Source organism: Pseudorca crassidens, chromosome 12, assembly GCF_039906515.1.
Source record: "Pseudorca crassidens isolate mPseCra1 chromosome 12, mPseCra1.hap1, whole genome shotgun sequence".
NCBI lineage: Eukaryota > Metazoa > Chordata > Mammalia > Artiodactyla > Delphinidae > Pseudorca > Pseudorca crassidens.
Window position 1 is genome coordinate 23023698 of NC_090307.1, and position 22672 is coordinate 23046369.

At 40.3% G+C, this 22672-nt stretch overlaps 1 protein-coding gene across 1 annotated transcript; it reads left to right on the forward strand.

Moving 5' to 3' along the window:
- Positions 1 to 481: 481 nt before the first annotated feature.
- On the forward strand, positions 482 to 21734 carry MEX3C (mex-3 RNA binding family member C). Its single transcript, XM_067699056.1, has 2 exons — positions 482 to 1220; positions 18689 to 21734. The coding sequence occupies exons 1-2, from the start codon at positions 497 to 499 to the stop codon at positions 19912 to 19914; spliced, it is 1950 nt and encodes a 649-aa protein (XP_067555157.1). The 5' UTR covers positions 482 to 496; the 3' UTR covers positions 19915 to 21734.
- Positions 21735 to 22672: the final 938 nt, after the last annotated feature.

A 22672-nucleotide genomic window follows, 5' to 3' on the forward strand; every position in this document is an offset into this window, starting at 1 on the left:
GGGAGGGGCGGGGCGGGGCACGAGAAGAGGGTGGGGGTGGGGCTAGGGCTAGGAGTTAGAAGGCTGCGGGGAGGAGAAGGCGGGCTCCCAGCAATTAAAAGCGGCCAATCAGGGCGTGCCGGCTTCATTCGGAGAGCGGCGTGGGGCGTCGCTGCCGCCGCCGCGCGCGCCGGGGGCTGGCTGAGGCCATGAAACAAAAGAAACCCTGAGAGGGGAGCCGCTGCCACCTCCACCAGCCCGCCCCGCTGCCGTCCCCACCCACCCACCTAGTTACCTACCTCTGCCACCTTCCCCTGCTCCTCCACCCCGCCCTCTCCGGTCTCCGGGCGGCCCTGGCGCTGCTCGGCCCGGGTCGCCAGCCCCGCTGCCTCCCCAGAGGAAAGGTGTTTGCGCGCTGAGCAGGGCCGGAGCCCTGTCCGCCATGGGGCTCGCCGCCTGCCGCGCCTGACCCGGCCGCCGCCGCCGCCGCCGCCGCCATTGACAGCGCGCCGCCGCGATGCCGAGCGGCAGCTCCGCGGCCCTGGCCCTGGCGGCGGCCCCGGCCCCCCTGCCGCAGCCGCCCCCGCCGCCGCCGCTGCCACCGCCCGCGGGTGGCCCGGAGCTCGAGGGGGACGGGCTCCTGCTGAGGGAGCGCCTGGCCGCGCTAGGCCTCGACGACCCCAGCCCGGCAGAGTCCGGCGCCCCGGCGCTCCGGGCTGCGGCGGCGCAGGGCCAGGCCCGGCGGGCGGCGGGGCTGTCTCCGGAGGAGCGGACTCCTTCTGGCCGGCCCGGGGTCTCGGAGGCGGCCGAGCTGGAGCTGGAGGAGGACGAGGAGGAGGGGGAGGAAGCGGAGCTGGACGGAGACCTGCTGGAGGAGGAGGAGCTGGAGGAGGCAGAGGAAGAGGACCGGCCGTCTCTGCTGCTGCTGTCGCCGCCAGCGGCCGCCGCCTCTCAGACCCAGCCGATCCCGGGCGGGTCCCTGGGGTCGGTCCTGCTGCCCGCCGCCGGCTTCGATGCCCGGGAGGCGGCCGCGGCGGCGGGGGTGCTATACGGAGGGGACGATGCCCAGGGCATGATGGCGGCGATGCTGTCCCACGCCTACGGCCCAGGCGGCTGCGGGGCGGCGGCGGCCGCCCTGAACGGGGAGCAGGCGGCCTTGCTCCGGAGGAAGAGCGTCAACACCACCGAGTGCGTCCCGGTGCCCAGCTCCGAGCATGTCGCCGAGATTGTCGGTCGCCAGGGTGAGTGCGGGTGTGGGGGGTGTCCAGCTGGGCTTGGCCCCCGGGCGTGGGTGGGGAGACGAAAGAAAGGAGCTTGGGGCAGAAAAGGCGAACCCGGAGAGTCCTCCAGGTCCACCGGGAAGGGGTCTGGGAGGAGCTGAGGGTCGACGAGATGAGAAGATGGGTCACCTTGCGAATACCCCACGGTGTTCCTCTCATCTTGCGTGATAAAAGGAGCTAAGTTTCTCGGGCCACCCTATCCGGCGGTGTTCACTTTACTCGGGCTGTATTCCTGGAACACCCAGCTGGCGTGGCACCAAAAACCTCAGTGAGGTGGTAAAAGGTCGGGTCGGTTGTGGATTCGGTGTTGTGCATGGAAAGCTTTGAGATTGCAAGTTTGCGCAGCCGACCGTCTTTGTAAAAGCGCTCAGCTTGCCTTAGGACGGCTTGTTGGGAAGAAGAAATGGAGGCTTGTAGAAAGAGCTCGTTCGAGAGGGACGGGGATGTTCAAGTGGTCGTTCTTACCGCCCGCCCCTTCGCTGTTCAAAAACTTAGGTTTTTTGCTAACTCTCTGTTGATCTTACTGTATTCGTTTCGATACATTTTAACTCTCGAAAAGGCACATTGGGTACCTTTTAGAGCACTTTAGGGTGCACGATGAAGAAAAATTGGACAGTAAAGTAATTGAGTTAAGGAACTTCATGCGTTTATACAGTTTTCAGTAAATTCTCTTCACTTGCCAGCACACCAGTACTGCAGACAGACTCCTCCCACATTGCTCAGACAAAGGACCTAGGTCTCAGATTCCAGGAGTAGATTTGTGGAGGTGGGGGAAGGGATGCCCAGAGTACCTCTGTATCCGACATTTTTAGGGAAGGTCTTATGCTCTTTAGCGTAGCTCTTTTCCCCTTTATTGAAGGAGTAAATACTACCTGCCGCTGCCTTATTACAGTATGATTTAACCTGGTTGATGCATGTCTTTCTCCTGTTAGGTTGAGAGCATTGTCGGGGTCAAATAAAGAGAAGTGATGGCGCTGCTGCTTAAATGATCTCATCTTTCCCAAGTGGTCTAGAGTACATAAATAAGAGGTCTGTCGAAATGGTGGTTTCAAGTATCAGAGTTGGCTCATCTCTTACCTCTAGGATTTTAATAAGAAAAATCCATCTGAAGTCTGGTTAGAGGAAATAGCGTATTTCAGACTGCCTGGTGACTGGTACTTAAAGGCAGTGTTCAAAGCTGATGCCCTTCAATTAAGAGTTTATTTCCGTAGTTTGGTAGATAAATTTTGCATGCCTTTTTTTGTTTTTTGGTTTGTTTGTGTTGTTTCGTTTTTGCAATACTGAAGATACTAATCCAGGAAAGAACTGTTTCACCTCACATAGAATAAAATTATAACATCTCAAATTATAGACTCAGAATGAGTTGGTTATTCGGATAACAACATCGGGGAATTGCTATGTATCAGGTTTGTATTTTGCCAGGCCTTGAGTTTATGGCAGTTGGGAATGTGAGGTTAATTCAGACTAACTCGGCTGCCCTTAAGAAGCTAACAGTCTAATAAACAGTGGAATGGCGCTAATCTAATCTGTAGTTAATGGCATTAACTATAGTGTGTGACAAAGTGGTACGTATAAGAACATCAACCCTGGAGGGCCTTGGAGAACGGATAGGACTTTAACAAATGGAGATGGAAGAAAGAATGAGGGACAGTGTGAGGAAAGGTGTGGAGAAATAATCTCTAGGTATGGTTGGAAAGTTGCTGCTGGGGGGGAGGGGAATTTTTTTTTTGATACTTAGGGTCTGATACTTAGGAGAGTGGTGAAAAGGGGCTGGGAAGGTGTCTGTTCAGGCCCTACTACAGTGACACTTCCTCAGCACAAGTTGCTTCAGTGTGCTTATGGTGACAGTTTAGGATAATGAAGGAAAAGAACACTTACAGGACAGTTTTACTAGGGGACAAGATACTGATACCTTTTGTATATTTAGTTTAATACAAATTTTTGTCTTCTGTATTATACCCTTTAAAGCATGATTAAATGTTCCTTAATTATGCAGACTGTTACCTTTATGCAGATCCATTATTTAAAAGTAAACTGAATTCATCCCAAGTTTGTATTTTGTACCAAGTTATAGCAATGAAATGGTCTTTAGTTTTTCTTTTTTAGGGCCGAGCTTACTGGTTAATAAGGAAATGTGAATCTATTTATGTCTTAGAGCATGGAGACAAATTGCTGACTATTCCTTTTACGCTTAATATTTTCCCAGAGTTGACAGCACTGTTAAAAGTATGTCATCATCCTCTATCTTAAGAACAAAAAGTCTTATCCTTTTCCTGTTCTGAACCATTCAACTAGTGGATCATTGACTCCCTTTGCCACGAACACCTCTCAGCAGCACCATGATAAAACCTGTAAAGTTATTGTCGCACTCCTGCAGGCAACTTCTAATGTTTGCGTCCTTTTACAGTGTGATAATTTCCCCTTTCCTTAAGTGAATAAACAGGGCAAATCATTTAGTTTACTTTTTGCTTTGAATGAACAAAATTTTCCTCCTTAAGAATTATTCCTTCCTGCCATTTTATTCATTACCTGAAGTCATAATTTTCTGTTTGACATCTCTTAATTGGTTTTGGAAATAATTATGTCACAGATGGAGACATCTGTGACCAGCTCTGAAGCAAAGAGTAGGACAAATTGAATTCTGAGTCATATAGACTAGCAACTCATGTAGATGGCCTCTGGCTCCATTGTCTTTCAGAAAAACAAACCGCTGCTTTTGATTGTGATGAAAGTTTGCAGAGCGTTGACCTCATATTTATACTCCCCAGCAGCATATGGTCATTTGTGAATGTTCAGTTGGCCCCCTTTTTTAAGTGTGCATCTCATTTTGAAACCAACAACACTGTACAACAAAGCCAGGAACTGAAAAGAGGCTAAAGACTTGTAATCCAAGGTTTTATATTACTGTTTAAGATTAACGTACTTCTTCAACTATTTTCATTAGTTATTTACTTGATGGTCTATGTGTGTTCTCTAGCCTCCTAGTCAAGAAGGGCTATTTCTGGCTTTTTTTAATTGTATACTGTCAAAAAACATTTAAACTAATACTCTCAGTATCTGGATATTTATGAATAATACATATGCTGATATACTGTACATTATAAAACATGTAAACAATTTTAAAAGGATGAGGTAAAGATGGAAATTGGAGTGTTTTGATTTTTTTTTTTTCTGCACTCCAGTGAATTTTCTTGCACCCTACTTTGGCTATCACTGAGCTAGACCTTCTTAGAAATTTTTTTCTTCTTTATTGAGCTGCTCTCTCTCCACTGATCCCCAGTGATTGTGTATATTGTCACTTTTTAAACAGTTAATATGTTACATTGCTTGAAGTTGTCTTAAATACACCCTTGTGAAAAAATTTTCCCAGTTTCCTAGGGTGGAACCACTCTTCCAAGTTCTAAAAAGAGAAAGCTTGGTCTTGTACATAAATTCCCTGTTTAAGAAAAAATACACATTTCATGAGGAGAAGTAGTTTCAGAATAATGCTAAAGCCCGGTGTCTCTTTTGTGGAAGAGGGGGGATTGTTGGCATTCTCTCTGCCAGTTCCTATATTACATGCCATTTAACTCTGCTAGGTGTTTATCCCCATTTTAGACATAGAAACTGAGGTGCTGATAGGTATCTTGCTCAGATAGTGGAACTTGGGGTTAGACCAGTTTGTTTGCTAGTAAAGATAAAGTTCTCATTCTACATTGCTGCCTCAGTATTGAAGCATCTTGCTCAGAAAGGCTAGTAATATTTTGGGTTAATTTCTGCCCTAATCATGGGTTGGGGTACTGTATTTCTAATATGCACAACTTAAAATATCACTGTCCAAATTAATTTACTTAATAAAATTTTGGTGTCTACTACACAGAAGGCACAGGTCATTCTAACATTCTAGTTCTAATGTGTCTAACTAGAAATTCACTCTCATTTATAATTCAGAAAGTTAATTTGTGTGTATATATATGCTAGCTTTAAAAATTAAATGTTGTCATTATTCTAGGCTTTAAAATCTAAATAATAGTTTGTATTAGCTCTGGGACCATTGGGGAAGGTTCGATTATTATAATTGTTTTGCAAATGGGTGGGGAATCTACTGCCTTTTCTTCCTGCCTTACTCAGCTAATGAACTATTTGATTCACTAGGGAGGAAATGGAAAATAAAGTGGTAATTCAAGGGTGTATTTTCTGCCCCCTGTTAGAAATGCCAGTGGCCAAAATGATCCAGGGAATCAAGTATTTGAGAACTATTAATCTGTTAGAGATTTCCATTGAGGAAAATTTCCAACAATGTCTGTGGGTTGGAATTCTAGATAGTTCTTACATTTTAAGTTTTCAAGGAAAGGTGGAATTTAGTTATAAGACAGTGCTTAATATTTTATGGATTTGGTTTTGAATGAATTTAATATTTGTACAGATTGAAGAATTTATTGCTTTTGTCTTAAACTGAATACAAAAATGTTTTAGAATGTATGTTTTAATATAAAAATATTTGTTGCAAATTGTCCCAATTTGCCTTTAACAGTCTCTGCTCAGCTGTGATATATTGGAAAGAGCCAGCAATCAGAAATTAAAATTCCTAAATTCTGATTACTCTGTGCCAGTAACTCACTTTGTGGTCTTGGACAAATCACTTAAACTTCCTAGGCTTCAGATTCTTCTTCAGCTGGGTATAATCATATCTACAACACCTCTGGGGACTATGAATTGTACACAAATAAATTGACATATATGAAACTGTAAGTGATAAGCACATACTACTTGTGTTAAGTTAAATCTGAAATTAATTCGAACCACTCTGTTAATCTCGTTCACCTTTCCTAAGCTTGAGCAGACAGTTTTCACACATTACTATATTCGTCTAAGGTGATAGAACTAGAATGAACTGATGTCTAAATGCCTGTTAGGCAAATGGCACCTCTATCCAGATAGGCTTAAATGATGCTGTGATAACAAAGAACCCCAGCATCTCAGTATTGAAACAACAGTGGTTTATTTCTTATTCACAGGGACTGTGCTCATTTTAGTCATTCAGAGTCTTAGATCAGTGAAGCAGCCACCATCTCAAGTGTTAGCTGGTCTTCCCCTGTGCCAGAAGGATGAGAGACAGTGGCACAGCACACTCTGGTCTTTAAATGTTAAACCCAGAAGTACTAATGATCACATCCACTCATATTTCATTAATCAGAGCAAGTCATCTGGACACACCTAACTTCAAGTGGGCGAGTAATTACATTACAATCATGTGCCTACAGGAGAGAGCCAAAATATTCATGATGTTTACCACAGTATTATTTTAAAATCTATGGGATTGTGACAATTTTTTAAATGTAATTTATGCCCTATAGGATTTGTAATTTAAACTCAAAATGAAAAAATTATAGATAAAAGTGGTCATAACGGGAATAAAGACACAGACCTACTAGAGAATGAACTTGAGGATATGGGGAGGGGGAAGGGTAAGCTGTGACAAAGTGAGAGAGTGGCATGGACATATATACACTACCAAACGTAAAATAGATAGCTAGTGGGAAGCAGCCGCATAGCACAGGGAGATCAGCTCGGTGCTTTGTGACCACCTAGAGGGGTGGGAGGGAGAGAGATGCAAGAGGGAAGAGATATGTGAACATATGTATATGTGTAACTGATTCACTTTGTTATAAAGCAGAAACTAACACACCATTGTAAAGCAATTATACTCCAATAAAGATGTTAAAAAAAAAAAGTGGCCATAAGATACTAAATAGGAAAGTGTATTCGCAGTTTAAAAACTCCTTTAGGGACTTTCCTGGCAGTCCAGTGGTTAAGACTGCAGGGGGCAAGATTCGATCCCTGGTCGATCAGGGAGCTAAGATCCCACATGCTGCGCAGCGCAGGCAAAAAGAAAAAAAAAAAACTCCTTTAGGAAACTCCAAACAGATTATGGATAATCTGTTTTAAAATCCCATTGATCTTCAGGTGATTCTAAAGTGATATATTTATTAAACTGCATCTTAATCCTTCTCAAATGGCTTATATACCATAATGCATGTTTACTTTTAACTTTTTCCCCGTACTACCATTAGGTACCATATAGACATTTATAAGGATTACATCTGATATTTAAGCTTTTAAAATGATATTCTAATACTAGTGATACCAAGCCAAACTATGCTAAATTGAATATGCACAGCATAATGTTATTTGAATACTTTGAGGCTTTATTCCATGACTGATTTTGAGAATTTTAAGTTACGCTGCATAATTATAGCACCTCTTTCATGCCAGTGTTCGAGATTTAAGAACAATTCGTGTGGGCATGGTTTGTTGCCTGTGTCCAGTAAGCAAAAACTGCAGTTCATTGTGTGCAGGGGAGCCTGATTTGACCACAAGTAAAGTGGTATCCTGAAATAATGAGACTAGGCCTTAAAATAATAAAATTTTTTCATGAGCTGCAGATGTAGTTGAAGGTAAGCATAAAGTAGTTTCATCTTAAACGTAGTTAGAGGAGAGTGGGGAGGTAATAGTTCCAAACTACTAGAAGGTTACCAGTGTAAAATGTTTGCCCTTTGGGCTGACCTTTTTATTACTGTCCCCCTTTCTATACCACTCTCCCCTCCCCTTTGGCTTATCTTCTACCTTTCCAGCAGTACCTGCAGGAAAGGACATTGAACTTGGAGTTAGGAGACTTGTTAGAGAGCTGGCTTTACCATGGACAAATCGCTTAACCTCACTGAGTCTCGGTTTCCTCTGCTGGGGGGAAGCTAGTCCATCCAGCTGTTCTTCCCAGCCCTCCCCCACCCGCTCTCCGTTGTGAGGATCAGGTATGAGAAGATGTCATTAGTACAGATTCACTGTACAGTGGAAAGTATAAAGGTAATAAATTATATATGAGGCAGGGTAAAGTTTATAATTTTTTTTACTGCTAGATTTGTACGCTGAGCAAATGCTAGTTGAAACCAAAAATTGTCATTTTAGTAAGTTTTTCATAGGACATATATACCACTAGTTAGTGATATATATTATATTTTTTAAAGTTTACAGTGTCTTAAAATTTTATTTAAAATCAGCACTTTTGAAATGTATTTCCTGGTAAAGACCTAAGCTAGTCTATAGTCTGGAAGAGAATCATTTACGAATGAATCTGATTCCATTATATGATTCCCATACAGAGGTAATTCTCAGCTTTCTATTAACATCCTCCAAAGGGCATGAATGTAATTTTAAAATCCCCAGTTAGGAAAAGTGTTCTGCCTTTCATCTCTAATTTACACCCTCTTCTGGGTGTCACAGCTTTTGTGAAAGGCCAAATATGAGCCCTTCTTTTGTTAAGTATGTCGATCCTCTTGTCTAAACTACGTGAAAAAGGAGGGGGTTTTTAAATTTAGTTTAACCTCTGTTTTTAAAAATACCTTTATGTATGCAGGGAATTCTCCACTTCTAAGAATCAAGTAGGAAAATAAGTCAGGTTGAGAGAATGGTGTATTTAGGGAATTGGGAATTTTAGGAATCATTAGTTTATAACTTTGGGCAATTCTCAGCTTCAGTTTTCTTCACATATGAGATTGAACTAGATTATCTCTTGTAGCTCTTATATTCTTATTTTTTTCCAAAAAGAGTTCCTAAAATCATGTAAAAGTAAACCAGGTTTCAAATTACCAATTAGATTGACTTCAACATATCTCCTCCCAGTTTTGTAAAGTTTATAATACCTTAACATGCTTTTCACAATCTAAATATAAGTTTTATCTTCAGGATTTAAATTTTTTTAATGTTTTTAAACTTTCAATAGAAAATTGATTCATCTGATTTTAAAAAAATAATAACAAACATTTAAATGTGTCAGGTAGTATATCATCTCATTTGATCCATTCTTATTTCCACCATACAGATAAGGAAACAGATCTATGGGGATACAAATAACTTACTCAGAGTCTCAAGCTAATAGAATTAGAGACTTGAACACTCCAACTCAGTAAGTGGTAGAACAAGCAGACAAAGCAGCGAGGATATAAAAGGCTTGAACACCACCAGTAGCCAACAGTATAAGAAAAGAAAATGACAGATCAATATCTGTACTTGAACACATGTAGACACCAAATCCTTTTGGTGCTTGAAGTTTGGTACAAGTCAGTGAGGGCAGAACTGAATCTCAGTCATCTTAATGTCAGTTAAAGTACCTGAAACATAGCAGATACTTGCTGTTTATTTTATTGAACTGAATAGTTGGATTAGAAACTTGCCATTTTATTATTTATCATTTTAGTTTTCATGTTGTGGCGTTTTCTTCCCTCTTGCCTTTACTTGAGGAGCCAGTCAATCTAAAGTTGTTTGGATCTGTTTGTTTTAGATGCTACTTGATTTAGGGCATTAGATGTCCATATGAATACTGGTAATCAAAACTAAGATCACATAAATGAAGCCGTTTGAAGTGTTGACATAGTGATGTCTAAAGTGAAACAGTATTCTTAACAGAAAATTTCAGAAAATTTTGACTAGAGCTACAAGAAGGGCCCGTGAACCCAGGAAAGGAAAGCTGTTTCTATATTGTGCGTTTAGGAATCCATTGCATTGCTAATCTAAACAATTTATTTAAATGTTGGATTAAGTTGTGTGCATAAGAAACACTCTCTTACTGGGATTTAGCTGATGTTCATCAGTCTGTGAAGCTCTTAATACTGAAAAATTGAGTCCTTGTAAAATTATAGGTGTTTTGAATAGTCTTGTCTAGACTCTTCCAAGAGGAAAGGGATCTTATTTATATATAAAATCATTAAAGAATATGATCCCCTCATTAATTCTAATATATCATGAAATGTACATATAAAATAACATGTTTCTCTAATGCTTTTAGAGAAAAATAGTATGGAGTAGTGAGAGGAGTATGGAATTATTAAGGCAACTTGTGTTTGAGATCTGACTTTCCAGCTGGGAGATGTCTCTAAGCTCTTTCAGTTTAGTTCTTTCCTATCCCTATCCTTCGTAAAGCTATTAAGCCAATCATTACTCTGTTATGATTAAATGAAAATATAGGAGAGTTTGGAAAACTGAAAAGTGCTACGAATTTTACTATTTCAAAGCCAAGCCTATTGTCTCAGTTTACTCATGAAATACTTGAAATGGTGGGGGGGAGGGGGGTTAGGTAGCCTAAAAAAGCTGTCCTTTACTGAACACAGGCATTGTAATAAGTATTTTTAATACATTATTTCATTTAGTCCTTGCAACAACCAAATGAGAGAAGTAACTTTAATTATAGTTCCTCACCCATGAAGGGAGAGATAGAGGTTTGGTGGCCTGTTAGAGCTCCCAAAGATGGTTTGTGATGGTCTGTTCAAAGTCTTATGTTCCCAGGTATAATTCAACCTACTTTTCTTGAGGAAAGGAAGAATAGATGTACGCATGTGGGATATGGTAGTATCTGATTTCCCAAGTGCTTTTTAGACTTCAGAAGTGATTTTGTATTTCCTAGGAGAAAAGGGACTAGGTCAAAAGATAAAAGCATTGGAAAGGAGCTAGAGGTTGAATGACCTAACATTAAAACCACAAGCAAACTCTGGTGGTAGATTAGAACCCAGTCCTGCAGATAATCAGGTTTTTTTCCTTACATTATTTCCTTTAAACTAGACCTCGGAATAGTATTAGTAAGTGGTAGCTGTGATAAAGTCATATCTATATTTGTATTATTCTTGAGTTCATAGAGCCTTTCACACACACAGTCTTCATCTTTTCCAAATGACTGTGTTTATTACTCAGAAGAGTTTGTTACTCAGAATATTTGGGGGGGGGCGGGGAGGGGAAGTACTAGGAGGGTTTTCCAGGTTATTTAGGGAAATATCTGGGTAGAGATAAGGAAGAATAAGGCATGTTTAGGAGATGATAAAATCTGGGAGAAGGTAAGTCATGGCCACTTAATTAAGAGATGGATGGGGTGGGAGCTGGGGGTAATTTAAATATCAAGCCCAGAGTTCTAATTTTCTTGAAGGTAAAAAGAACTACTCAAGGAGTTTCACTCCCCCTCTTCATTGTTATTAAAGTGTGTTTCTGTATGTGTGTGTATACTGATTTCCCTTTTAAAATAAAACCTCTTGGAGAGAATTTCTGAAGAAAGATATACCCCAAGGATGACCCAAAGTGAAAATACTCGCAGTTTTGGTGTGTGTTTATAAGGGTTTTAGCTTTCTTAATCACCTTATATTTGTAGCTGATTGATGAAATGAATGGGAAATACAGTGAATTTAATTTCTGGAAAACAAAATCCTCTGTCGAAAATCTGCAATACTTCACATAACCTTTGGGACTTCTTTAAAAAAAAACAGAAGTTCTTTGCACCTACAAGATAGACTTTAAACTCCCTTTCCTCATGTTAAAGACTGAATCATCCCCCATCTGACCTGCTCTCCTGCCATTCTACGCTCCAGTCACTTAAAGCTCCCACAACACTGAGCCAGGTGTGGCCATCTTGTGCTCTTGATTCCTGCTTTGGCACTTGCAGTTCCCTCTACTTTGCTTCCCACCTGGCAGAACTACTTTCTTCAAGCTTAAGTTCAAATGCCTTTGAAGTCTTCTTTCATTTTCTGTAAGCAACAAAGCCCTCTCCTTTTCTGTGCTCCCACTGCTTTGTATGCCTGTTTTCATTAAAGCAGTTATCTTATATCAGTATTATCTTATATATCAGTATTATATCCATATTGTTCTCATTACTGAGCTCCTTTCCTTTCTATACTGTGAGCTCCTTGAGAGCAGAAATTATGGTAGTTCCTGTATATCACCTGGAATTAGCACCAGCACCTTTATAGGGAACTTAATATTTGAATGGGTAAGTTTAAGCATCAGGCTTGTGAATGTTTTGGGCCAAAGAAGGAGTGGTTTAGCTAGGAACACCTAGCTAAATCCCTTAGGACAAGTGGAGGCCAGGTTTTACTTGTGCATCTCTTACCAAATCACTTATGTCTCAACATAAACACCCTGTCTTTGTCAGCACCCTGGCTTATCTATTTCTTTTCTACCTATTTTGATTTTTATCAATAGTTTATCCCTTCACACTACTCCAGTGCCTGTGATCCCCAGACTTTTCTTGTATTTATATCTAGCTACTTATATCTGGCGACTGCCCTGGACATTGGGTCTCTCTTCTTGGGTTAGGGTTTAAATTTTTTCTGAACCAAATACTTTCCTTTGTTCAAAAGCCAGGGACCTGGAAGAATGGAGGAAATAATTGGAGAAAGGGAAAAATGGTAATGCAGTAGGCAGAATAAACCCCCTTTCCCTGAAGATGCCTACACCCTACATCCCTGGAAACTCTGAATATGTATATGGAGTATGGACCTTGAGATGGAGAGGTTGTCTGAGATCATCTGGGTGGGCCCAGTGTAAACACAGGAGTCCTTAAAAGCAGAAGAACTTTCCCATCTGGGTCAGATACAAGAAGAGGAGAGATCTTAAATATGAGAAGGATTCAACCTCCATTGCTGGTTCTGAAGATGGAGAGACAGGGCCACAAGCCATGTCGGTGGCCTCTAGAAGCTGGGAATGGCCTTCAGCAGACAGTCGGCAAGAAAGCAGGGAGCTCAGTCCTATGATGGTAAGCAACTAAATTCTGCCAATAACCTGAATGAGCAAGGAAATAGATTCTTCCCTGGAGCTTCCAGAAACACAGCCCTGCAAACACGTTGATTTTAGCCCTGTTGAGACCCATGTCAGACTTCTGACCTACAGAATTGTAAACTAAAAAATTTGTGACATTGAAGCCACTATGTGGGGTAACACTAAAAAACTAAAGCAGGTAATAAGCAAAATTAAAGGACAGGGCTTCCCGGACAGGGCTTCCCGGTTGGGAGTCCGCCTGCCGATGCAGGGGACACGGGTTTGTGCCCCGGTCGGGAAAGATCCCACATGCCGCGGAGCGGCTGGGCCCGTGAGCCATGGCCGCTGAGCCTGCGCGTCCGGGTGCTCCGCAACGGGAGAGGCCACAACAGTGAGAGGCCCGCATACCACAAAAAAAAAAAAAAAAATTAAAGGACAGAAAAAGATTTCTGGATTGAGGCCTCCATTTTCCTTCTAGCTCTCAGCTCCTACAGGCCACCTGTAGTTCCTTGCCACGAGGTCTCCATGGGCAGATCAAGCACAGATAGTCTGCTTGCTTCCGGGCTAGCCAGAGCACAGCTGACTACTTCTGAAGCCAGCTGGAGAAAACTCTTTTAAAGGACTCGTGATTAGGTCAGGGCCACCCATGTAATCTGGATAATCTTCCTATTTTAAGGTGAATTAATTTGGACTGGAATCATATCTACATTACAGACTGTAATTCTACATCTGGTTCTTCTAAGTATGTCATTCCACGTGTTTCATGGAATTAAAAAGTGGCCTTAAAGATCTAGTCTAGTGCTTTTAAGCTTTTCTGACTGTGACCCGTCCCCCCACACCCCCCCCACCCCTTGCAAAGGAACATTTTATGTTGCAGCCCATTGTACACATATTTACTGAAACATTTGGAACCTATTCAATTGATATGGCAAACCATGGTTTCATCAACACTGAAGATATCATTTCAATTCCATTTCTTCAACTCCTCTCCCAGCAACAGAGGACCTCTCCCTCTTAACTGCTCAGGCAGCTGGTGGAAGAGGCTCTCTTTACCCTGGAGAAGCAAGACCCAATCTTTGCTACTCTACCAGGGAGTGAGAGGACCAGAATTCTGGCTGCAGCTGAAGAGTTTTAAGGTGAAGCACAGTCCCAGCCACAGTGATAGAGAAAGGGGAAATGGGTTCCTACAGGAGGGAGGTAAGTTGGAGACTTTCTCTTGGGAGAATTTACTTCCAAATCAAAATAAAATTGCAGCTATGCAAGTCATTAGTGCTATTCTAGTTCTTAATCTCTACGCAGTCTGGTATAGAGCTTGCCATATGTCGGATTTTATTTGTAGCTGTAAGAAAACAATTATTAGTCCTTACTTCTTGGACTTATTCAGCTTCGAGGTTATGAAATCGTTTACTCTGCTGTTCATAAATTTTTTTTAAATCTCAGAACTAGCCAAAAGTCTGATTGATATGCTTAGTGTAATAAAACGTATCATTTCTTCATAACTAATTTAAATTTTTTTCTAATTTAATATTTCTTTGGAAAAAAAACTAATGCATTTGTATGGTTCAAATTTTGTAAGAAATAAAAGTGTGCAAGGAAAATTGTCACCCTCCTACCCTGTCTCCCTAAGTCAACCAGTTTTATGACAGCAGAGTATTCCCTTATATAGCTATACCAGCCTCACACTAATACAAACAGTAATATAATGCAAAGGTCATTTGCTCCTGTGCAAGTATTCCTACAGACTCAATTCTATGAGTGGGATTGTAGGGGCAAAAGGATACTTGACTTGTAATATTGATGGATATTGCAAACTGCCCTTGAGGAGTTTATACTCTCAGCAGCTAAATATGAGGGGTTTTTTTTCCCATTCTTACTAGCACTGTTTATTTGTTTTTGATATTTGACAGTCTTATAGATGGAAAATGATACCTCAGTTCACATGAAAATGGGAATTTTCATGTTTGGAGCCATTTATATATTTCCTTTTCTGTGAGCTATTTCTTTCACCTATTTTTTCTGTTGGGTTTTGGTGTTTTGATATATAAGGGTAGGTATATGGGTACCTGTGTAAGAGAGAAATTAGCCATTTGTGATGTGAGTTGTAAATAATTTTTTTACGTTGTATTTGGTGAGTTTTGCCATGCAGCAATTTTTTTTAAAGTGCAGTCTAATTTTTCAGTACCTTTATGGCTTATGAGTTTTGTGACACTCTGAGATTATAAACTTTTCAATGGTTTTTAAAAATATCATTGCACTTTCAAATAGAAACTCAATCTAAAATACTCCAAAAAGCTTTTTTACCATCTCTACCTGCAAAATAGTAAAACAAATTGGTTTTTTCTCCTTAGTCTGTGCCATCTGTTTAGAGCTCTGCCTATTCAAATTGTCCCAAACTTTATAACGTGTATATATATTCTTGAAACCATGTGGTGGTTGTTGGGAGCTCAGAATATGCATGTTCTCATAGAAACAATAATGTGATTGATGAGGTTTCCTATGGGTTTTCTGATCTGAGTTAAGGCTACTGTGTTAAAACTGTCTTATAAAATTTAGGAGCGAAAAGAAATACTTTTGTTTCTCTTGGCAGTGGCGTATAAGGGATTGGCTTTGCTATCTTTCTGTTCCCTCTTTCCCCTGATGTGCAAAACCTAAGCACATGACCCTTTTGGGCAGGGTAGGCCTATCTTACGGCCCTATCTGAGAGATGGTCCACACTCCAACCATCTGTCTTCTCTGTCTTCCTAATGAGCCATGTATTAAACATCTATTTATTTGTACCATCCATAGGCCCAATAGTGTCTGTGTACCTTTAGGCATATTTTCTTAGTTAATATACCTACTAGGTATTAAAGTATTCTACTAAGGTGCACCTGACAGTTGCTTATAGTCTCAGAAGCATTTAGAGAAGTTTCTTAATGCAGCTTTCTAATGTTCACTACAGTAAGGGTTGAGAGGGGCCAACCCTAGACTCTCAAGCTAACTCTCCCTTTGTCCTTAATAGAAGTGTCCCAGTGTTTTTCTGCAAGATGATCAGGACCCTCTTTGTTAGAAATGTGTGATTCTAGCAGACTGCCTTCTTGTTGAGTTGTAGCTCAGAGAAGAAACTCATGTGTCCAGGTAATGATATTAACTCCCGTGCGTGTGTAGTATGAAGAATTAGGCGTTCATTCCACCCTTTCAGACTTTCTTAGGCATCTCTCCATCAGTCACGTATTGGCCAATGGAAAATGATTGCAGTTCTCAACCTCAAGCAGCACCTACTGTGCTGACTGAGGGAGTTTCCTAGAGATTTAGCCTGTATAAATGATAAGTAGACGTAGAAGTTTTATTGTTCTGATCTTCCAGTTCACTTTCTTTTGTGGAGCAAAAGCAGATATATTTTCCTATGCTCAGAAGTTACACTATCAAATTAACCTTGTAGTTCATTGTCGATATAAACTTACAGCAGCACTCTATAATAAAAACTTTCATGTTTTACAGTAGTGTAAATTAGACTGATTGCACTCGGCCCTTCTTACCTCCTCCAGTTAATGCACTAAGTGCTTTCTTTGCAATTTTGCTTTTAGCTACACCACCCATCCACCCCCACCCCCTAGTCTTGAATATAACCTTCAGGTTAGAGAAAACCTGACTCTGAAAGTGTTTTCATGATAGGTACCTAAGATCCAGCAGTGAGAAAGTGGCCGTTTCTAAGTTCTACAATTTGTTGGAAGGAGAAACAGGATCTTCATTTGTGGTTCAGATCCAAAAGTTCAGTGCTAGGTTGAGTGAAGTTGTTATTGAATAACATATTCAGTAGCTTCATAGCATAAAGTTAGCATAATCAACTCCCTTCAACAGGGTTGGACTAGCATTATGGGGCCAGAATATGAAAGGCCGGGAAAGCGCAACAAAAATGCTTAGATGCAAAGCAATGTGTATAAGAAGGGCCCAGTGTTCTTATATAGAAAAATGATCTTTGTTTCAACAAATGTTATATGGCCACCCTGTGGCATATACTTATAGCCAACCACCCAGTGCTTTGAGAATGCTTAGGGAGCGCACACAAACCAGTCCTGAGGGAGAGGAAGCTCCATAGAGGATGAGGCATCTAAACTAAAATCTGAAGGGCTACCAGGAGTTAAGCAGAGCTGGTAGTAAAGGGGCAAGAATAAAGGAACATTCTGATCATGGAAGCAAGGGAGCATGCATAGGAGCTTAATATGGTGGAAGCACACCCACAGAGTTTAAGAAGTGAGGAGGGGGAAAGGAGAGGGGTACAGAGATAAGGCTAGAGAGAAGTAATCAGGTACCAGGTACAGAGGAACTTTGTGTGTGCCATACTATTGACTTTATCCTTATGGTAAACAGAAGCCATTAAAGCACTTTATGCAAAGAAGTGAGCATGTGATAGGTGCTTTGTTTAGAAGGCATCATCTGCCTAAAGTGACTATAGAGAATGGATGGGAGTGAGGCAAGAATGGAGGCAAGGAGATCTATTTGGTCGGGGGTGGAGGGTACTTCTGGCAAGCTTCACGTTAAGACCTTTGAAAAGTATAACCCCAGAGTTTTATGCCTTAGTTGTATATTTGACATCTTTGTTACCGTTCGAAACCCTCTAATCTTATGCAGTTGGCACTGGTAATGGGTGATTACTCCAAAAAGTAATCATGGGTAGTTATGCATAGGTGTCTTAGATACTTTACTTATTTAACTTAAACATACTCAGGATTTAGGGCCAAAGCCTTTTATTTGAGAATGGGGCTGCCAACCAGCATAGTCCTTTGATAAAACCACATTCAATGACCATATTGCATACAATTTCCAATATGTTTCTTTTGAATTTAGCAAAGTTATTCTGTGTTAGTTTTTTTACCCCAGGATTTTACAGTTGTCTCACCCATAGTTCAACAACATCTTTTTTTTTTCTTTAAGGTACTCGTCTTTATTGAAATTTTAAAAAATAATCAATTTTCATACAAGTTCAGCATCTTCTCACATTTATATGTTACTGCTTTATGTAATTGTTAATTTAGTTAATGCATGAGTGCAGCTAGTATAAACAGATTGGAATCAAAACAACTGATTCTTAGTGAAGCCTGAAATCCAACTGATGGAACAGAAAAGAGATGATGTACTAGCCTTGAGCATTTTGCCATTGTCATCAGTTGAGTTTTACAGAGGAAAGAGTAATGTTAAGGTAAAATAATAAGACAGTTAAATGGATGTCAGTTGAAGAGTTTTTATCGCAGTATAGTTGTGTGGAATTTGAAGTTCTGGGAAGAGCAAAAAGACTATATAGATTATGAAGTCAGACTAGGTTTAACTCTGGCTCTGCCTCTTACTTGCTGTGTGAACTTGGACATGTTATACAATTTTTCTGTGGTTTATATTCCTTAGGAATAAAAGGAGTATAATAGTCTCATCCTTAGGGTTGTTATGTAGATTAAATAAGATGATAGATGTTAAATGTCTCACATGTACATTAATGGTTTTTCTTTGCCACCAACACCCTGCACGGTAGTAAACTATTAGTGTTCTGAAAGTCAGACCCATTTATAGTGTAGCTGGCCTATTTCATGCATCATTTGCAATGACTGATAACAAGAGGAAGAGACGATAAGCCTGACCTCTGAGTTAAAGACCTCCAATAGAGGTGTCACCTCCTCCCTGAGAATGAGAGATCACCAGGAAAGTATGCCTCAGGATCTAGGAATTAGGAAAGCTTTATCATCATCTAGTGATAAGTTTTTGTGATAAAGAAAAAACTCTAAAACTTAAAGAGGGAAGAAAAACTGCCCAGACGCAGACTTTTAGCTTGAAAGGAGCTTTCTGTGATTTGTCTTTATCAATATTATTGAAGCAGATGTTGATACTTACGAAATATTTCTTTCTAACAGGTTGTAAAATTAAAGCGCTGAGAGCCAAGACGAACACGTATATCAAGACACCTGTTCGTGGTGAAGAGCCCATTTTTGTTGTCACTGGACGGAAAGAAGATGTTGCCATGGCCAAAAGAGAAATCCTCTCAGCTGCAGAGCACTTCTCCATGATTCGTGCATCTCGAAACAAAAATGGCCCTGCCCTGGGAGGGTTGTCGTGCAGTCCTAATCTGCCTGGTCAGACCACCGTTCAAGTCAGGGTGCCCTATCGTGTGGTAGGATTAGTTGTTGGACCCAAAGGAGCAACAATTAAAAGAATTCAGCAGCAGACCCACACATACATAGTAACTCCAAGCAGAGATAAGGAGCCCGTCTTTGAAGTGACAGGGATGCCCGAGAATGTTGACCGAGCACGAGAAGAAATAGAAATGCATATTGCCATGCGTACAGGAAACTACATTGAGCTCAATGAAGAGAATGATTTCCATTACAACGGTACTGATGTAAGCTTTGAAGGTGGCACGCTCGGCTCTGCGTGGCTCTCCTCCAATCCAGTTCCTCCTAGCCGTGCCAGAATGATCTCCAATTATCGAAATGATAGTTCCAGTTCTCTGGGAAGTGGTTCCACAGATTCCTACTTTGGAAGCAATAGGCTGGCAGACTTTAGTCCAACAAGCCCTTTTAGCACAGGAAACTTTTGGTTTGGAGATACACTACCTTCTGTAGGCTCAGAAGATCTTGCGGTTGATTCTCCTGCCTTTGACTCTTTACCAACATCCGCTCAAACTATCTGGACTCCGTTTGAACCAGTTAACCCACTCTCTGGCTTTGGGAGTGATCCTCCTGCTAACATGAAGACTCAGCGCAGAGGAAGTCAGCCGTCTACTCCTCGTCTGTCTCCTACATTTCCGGAGAGCATTGAACACCCACTTGCTCGGAGGGTTAGGAGCGACCCACCTAGTACAGGCAGCCATGTTGGCCTTCCAATATACATCCCTGCTTTTTCTAATGGTACCAATAGTTACTCCTCTTCCAATGGTGGTTCCACCTCTAGCTCACCACCAGAATCAAGACGAAAGCACGACTGTGTGATTTGCTTTGAGAATGAAGTTATTGCTGCCCTAGTTCCATGTGGACACAACCTCTTCTGCATGGAATGTGCCAACAAGATCTGTGAAAAGAGAACACCATCATGTCCAGTTTGCCAGACAGCTGTTACTCAGGCAATCCAAATTCACTCTTAACTATATATATATATACATAAATACTATATCTCTATATGGACTCATAAAGGCATGGGTATAATGGTACCCCCAGTAAACTTCCTAATGAATTCTTATGACTGTTATCAGGCTTTATTGGGATTAGGCTAAAGTTGTTAGTAAACTTATAAAAGGCTGCTGTGGTAACACTAAACCTAAGTGGTCTCTTGTCTATTAGTTTGGTTTGAATTATTAATACTATCCTGTAGACTCAGAGACATAGCTTGTGTAAGAATTGCTAAAGCTGACGTTCAACTCGGCTGAGTGAAGATAATCATAGGTTGTGTGAACCTATGAGAAAAGCGTATACGTCTAAGATTTCAAAACGATGGGTCCCAAAGCCTAACCACATTAAGAGTTTATGGAGGGTACTTGGCATTACAGATGATTCAGACACTTCCAGTGCTGCCTTCTTTACACTGCCAGTTTTCACAAAATAGGTTTGTTTGTTTTTTATTTCACAACAACTTATGCCTAATTCTGCAGGATTGCAAGTAACTTTCTAATGCATTGTGATGACTTACTGGTAATGATAGGGGCTGATGGCGCTTTACTCGATCACTGGTTATAATTTGGGACAAAAACTGCTACATTGACCTTCATCTCGCCCAGAGTGCTCACGGCTGGTATGATCAGTGGATCAGGAATGCATTTGTGTCGATTGTGAATTCATACCCATTGCCTCCCTTGGTGAGTGTGGAAACGGCCACCTGGGTTTTTCCATTTCAGGAAGGGGTTTGGGATGCACCTATATTGGCTAATAATTGAGGATACGAACATTCCATTCATTAGTCTGATCAAGCTATTGATTAATTTTTAGACTATAGATCAAAATGTGAAAATTTTATGTTCAATCCATATTCGTCTTGCACATTATAAATATATTTTTATTTTTTAGTAATTTAGGGGAGGGGGGAGGGAGAGAGGGATAATAACACCCTTAGCATAATTCACAAAAGCAGCTGTGATGACCTCCAATCAGTTTACTTCATTTCAAAACTTATTTCCAATCAAAAGGAAAGATTTCTTTAATATACACTTTTTACATTTCACCTGTGGATGTCTGTGACTTCATCCTCAGTATGTTCCCAAACCTGTGCTGGCATTGAACGGACAGAACATTATACTGGTGGGGTTTTCTACTAATTATTTTTTGAAGCGTTATTTTCCCAACACAAAGAGCTTTTTTTCTCAGTATAACAAAAATTGAAATCCTATGTGTATTGAATAGTAAATAGACAAAATTTTATTTTTTATTTCCACTTGAAGAGTTACATTTCGTATAAAAGTTTACAAATAACGGTTTTTATTTTGATTTTTTCAGTATAAAAAATTGCCTTGATGGCATATTATGATGTAATGCTGATTGCTTGTAGGATAGTTATATGTCAGTATTGAAACCTAATCTTTAGCTGCCGTCTTGTAGATACAAACGAATGTTCACCAAGCATGTATTTTGTATTTTGTTGCATTGTACACTGCAACTAATAAGCCAAGGAATCGACATATATTAGGTGCGTGTACTGTTTCTAAAAACCACAAACTAAGAATGATAAATTATCAATATAGTTTAGTATTTGCTAATTTTACTACACTCTTTTGTTATGTATATGTAGGGAAGTCATAGGGATTATAAATTCAATTTGAGTAAAGTTTAAAACCATATATTTTATGATAAAGGGCCTTTAACTTAAGATGGCCAAAGCACTGATATTATATATTTGCTGTAAAGAGAATTATAAGAGTTTTATTTTTCTGATATTAAAAGTTACTTAATAAAGACTTGTTTCCATTAACTTGAATGTATTCTCCTTGGTGTTTTTCATGTGATCATTAGTTTAGACTGGGAGACTGCTGTTTGCCAGAATTGAAAATTTCCTTTTACAGTGTTTCCCCTCCTCAGCCAGTGACCCTGTTGCTTATGCTCCTATCCGAATTTAGCTTTTTTCTTTAAATAAGTGTCACATTAGGTAAAACTAGAGATTTGGCTAGTGTCAGATTGTATAGTTAGTTGCATGTTTATATAGTTGACCACAAATAACCACTATTAACCTAATTGTAAATAAAATAGTGAATGATTTATACATATTAATGTTAACTAAAATCCTGAACCCAACTTAGACTTTACTGTTTCAATCCTTTGTTACAGATTTTTGTCTTTCTATCACTAAAACTATAAAACTAATGTTTTTCTAATATGAAGGTACAAGTTTTTAGTTCCTAAGTACCTTCGGAAAGGTTTTGCGGTTGATAAAAATATTACTCCGTTAATGAAATTGACTTGATGCTGACTGGAATAAATTGTTGCCGTTTGTTAAAAAGCAAGAATAAAGGCAGTTCTAGATTATTTTAATAAAACCAAAATTCTGTTCTTAATACTTAGAGGTGTTAGCCACAGGAAGTCTTTTCATCATAAGTTTTGGACAAATTCTCAGGCTGTGCTAGACGACTCTGGAATATATAGATTTGATGGGCAGGATCGTTGCCCTGTAGAATCATTTTACTAGTTTTAGGATTAGCCTTCAGAAGTTTGAAAGTTAAATTATTTGAGTGTGTTTTAGTATTTATACAATTCCAGCATAGATTGAATGAACGATGAATATGAATTTAACCTTTACCTAATATAAGGTCAGAATCTTTGAGGGGACCTTGAAAAACAATCTACTTTGGAGGCTTTCCTTGCCAGAAGAAGCCAAAACTTTGTCTGAAAGTAATGTTAGCAAAACTGATAAGCACTTAT

Bases quoted from the DNA above. Each gene is read 5' to 3' on its own strand.
- MEX3C (XM_067699056.1), top strand. From the start codon at position 497: ATGCCGAGCGGCAGCTCCGCGGCCCTGGCCCTGGCGGCGGCCCCGGCC. The intron at 1,221-18,688 runs GTGAGTGCGGGT...TCTTTCTAACAG, and splicing joins CGAGATTGTCGGTCGCCAGG to GTTGTAAAATTAAAGCGCTG.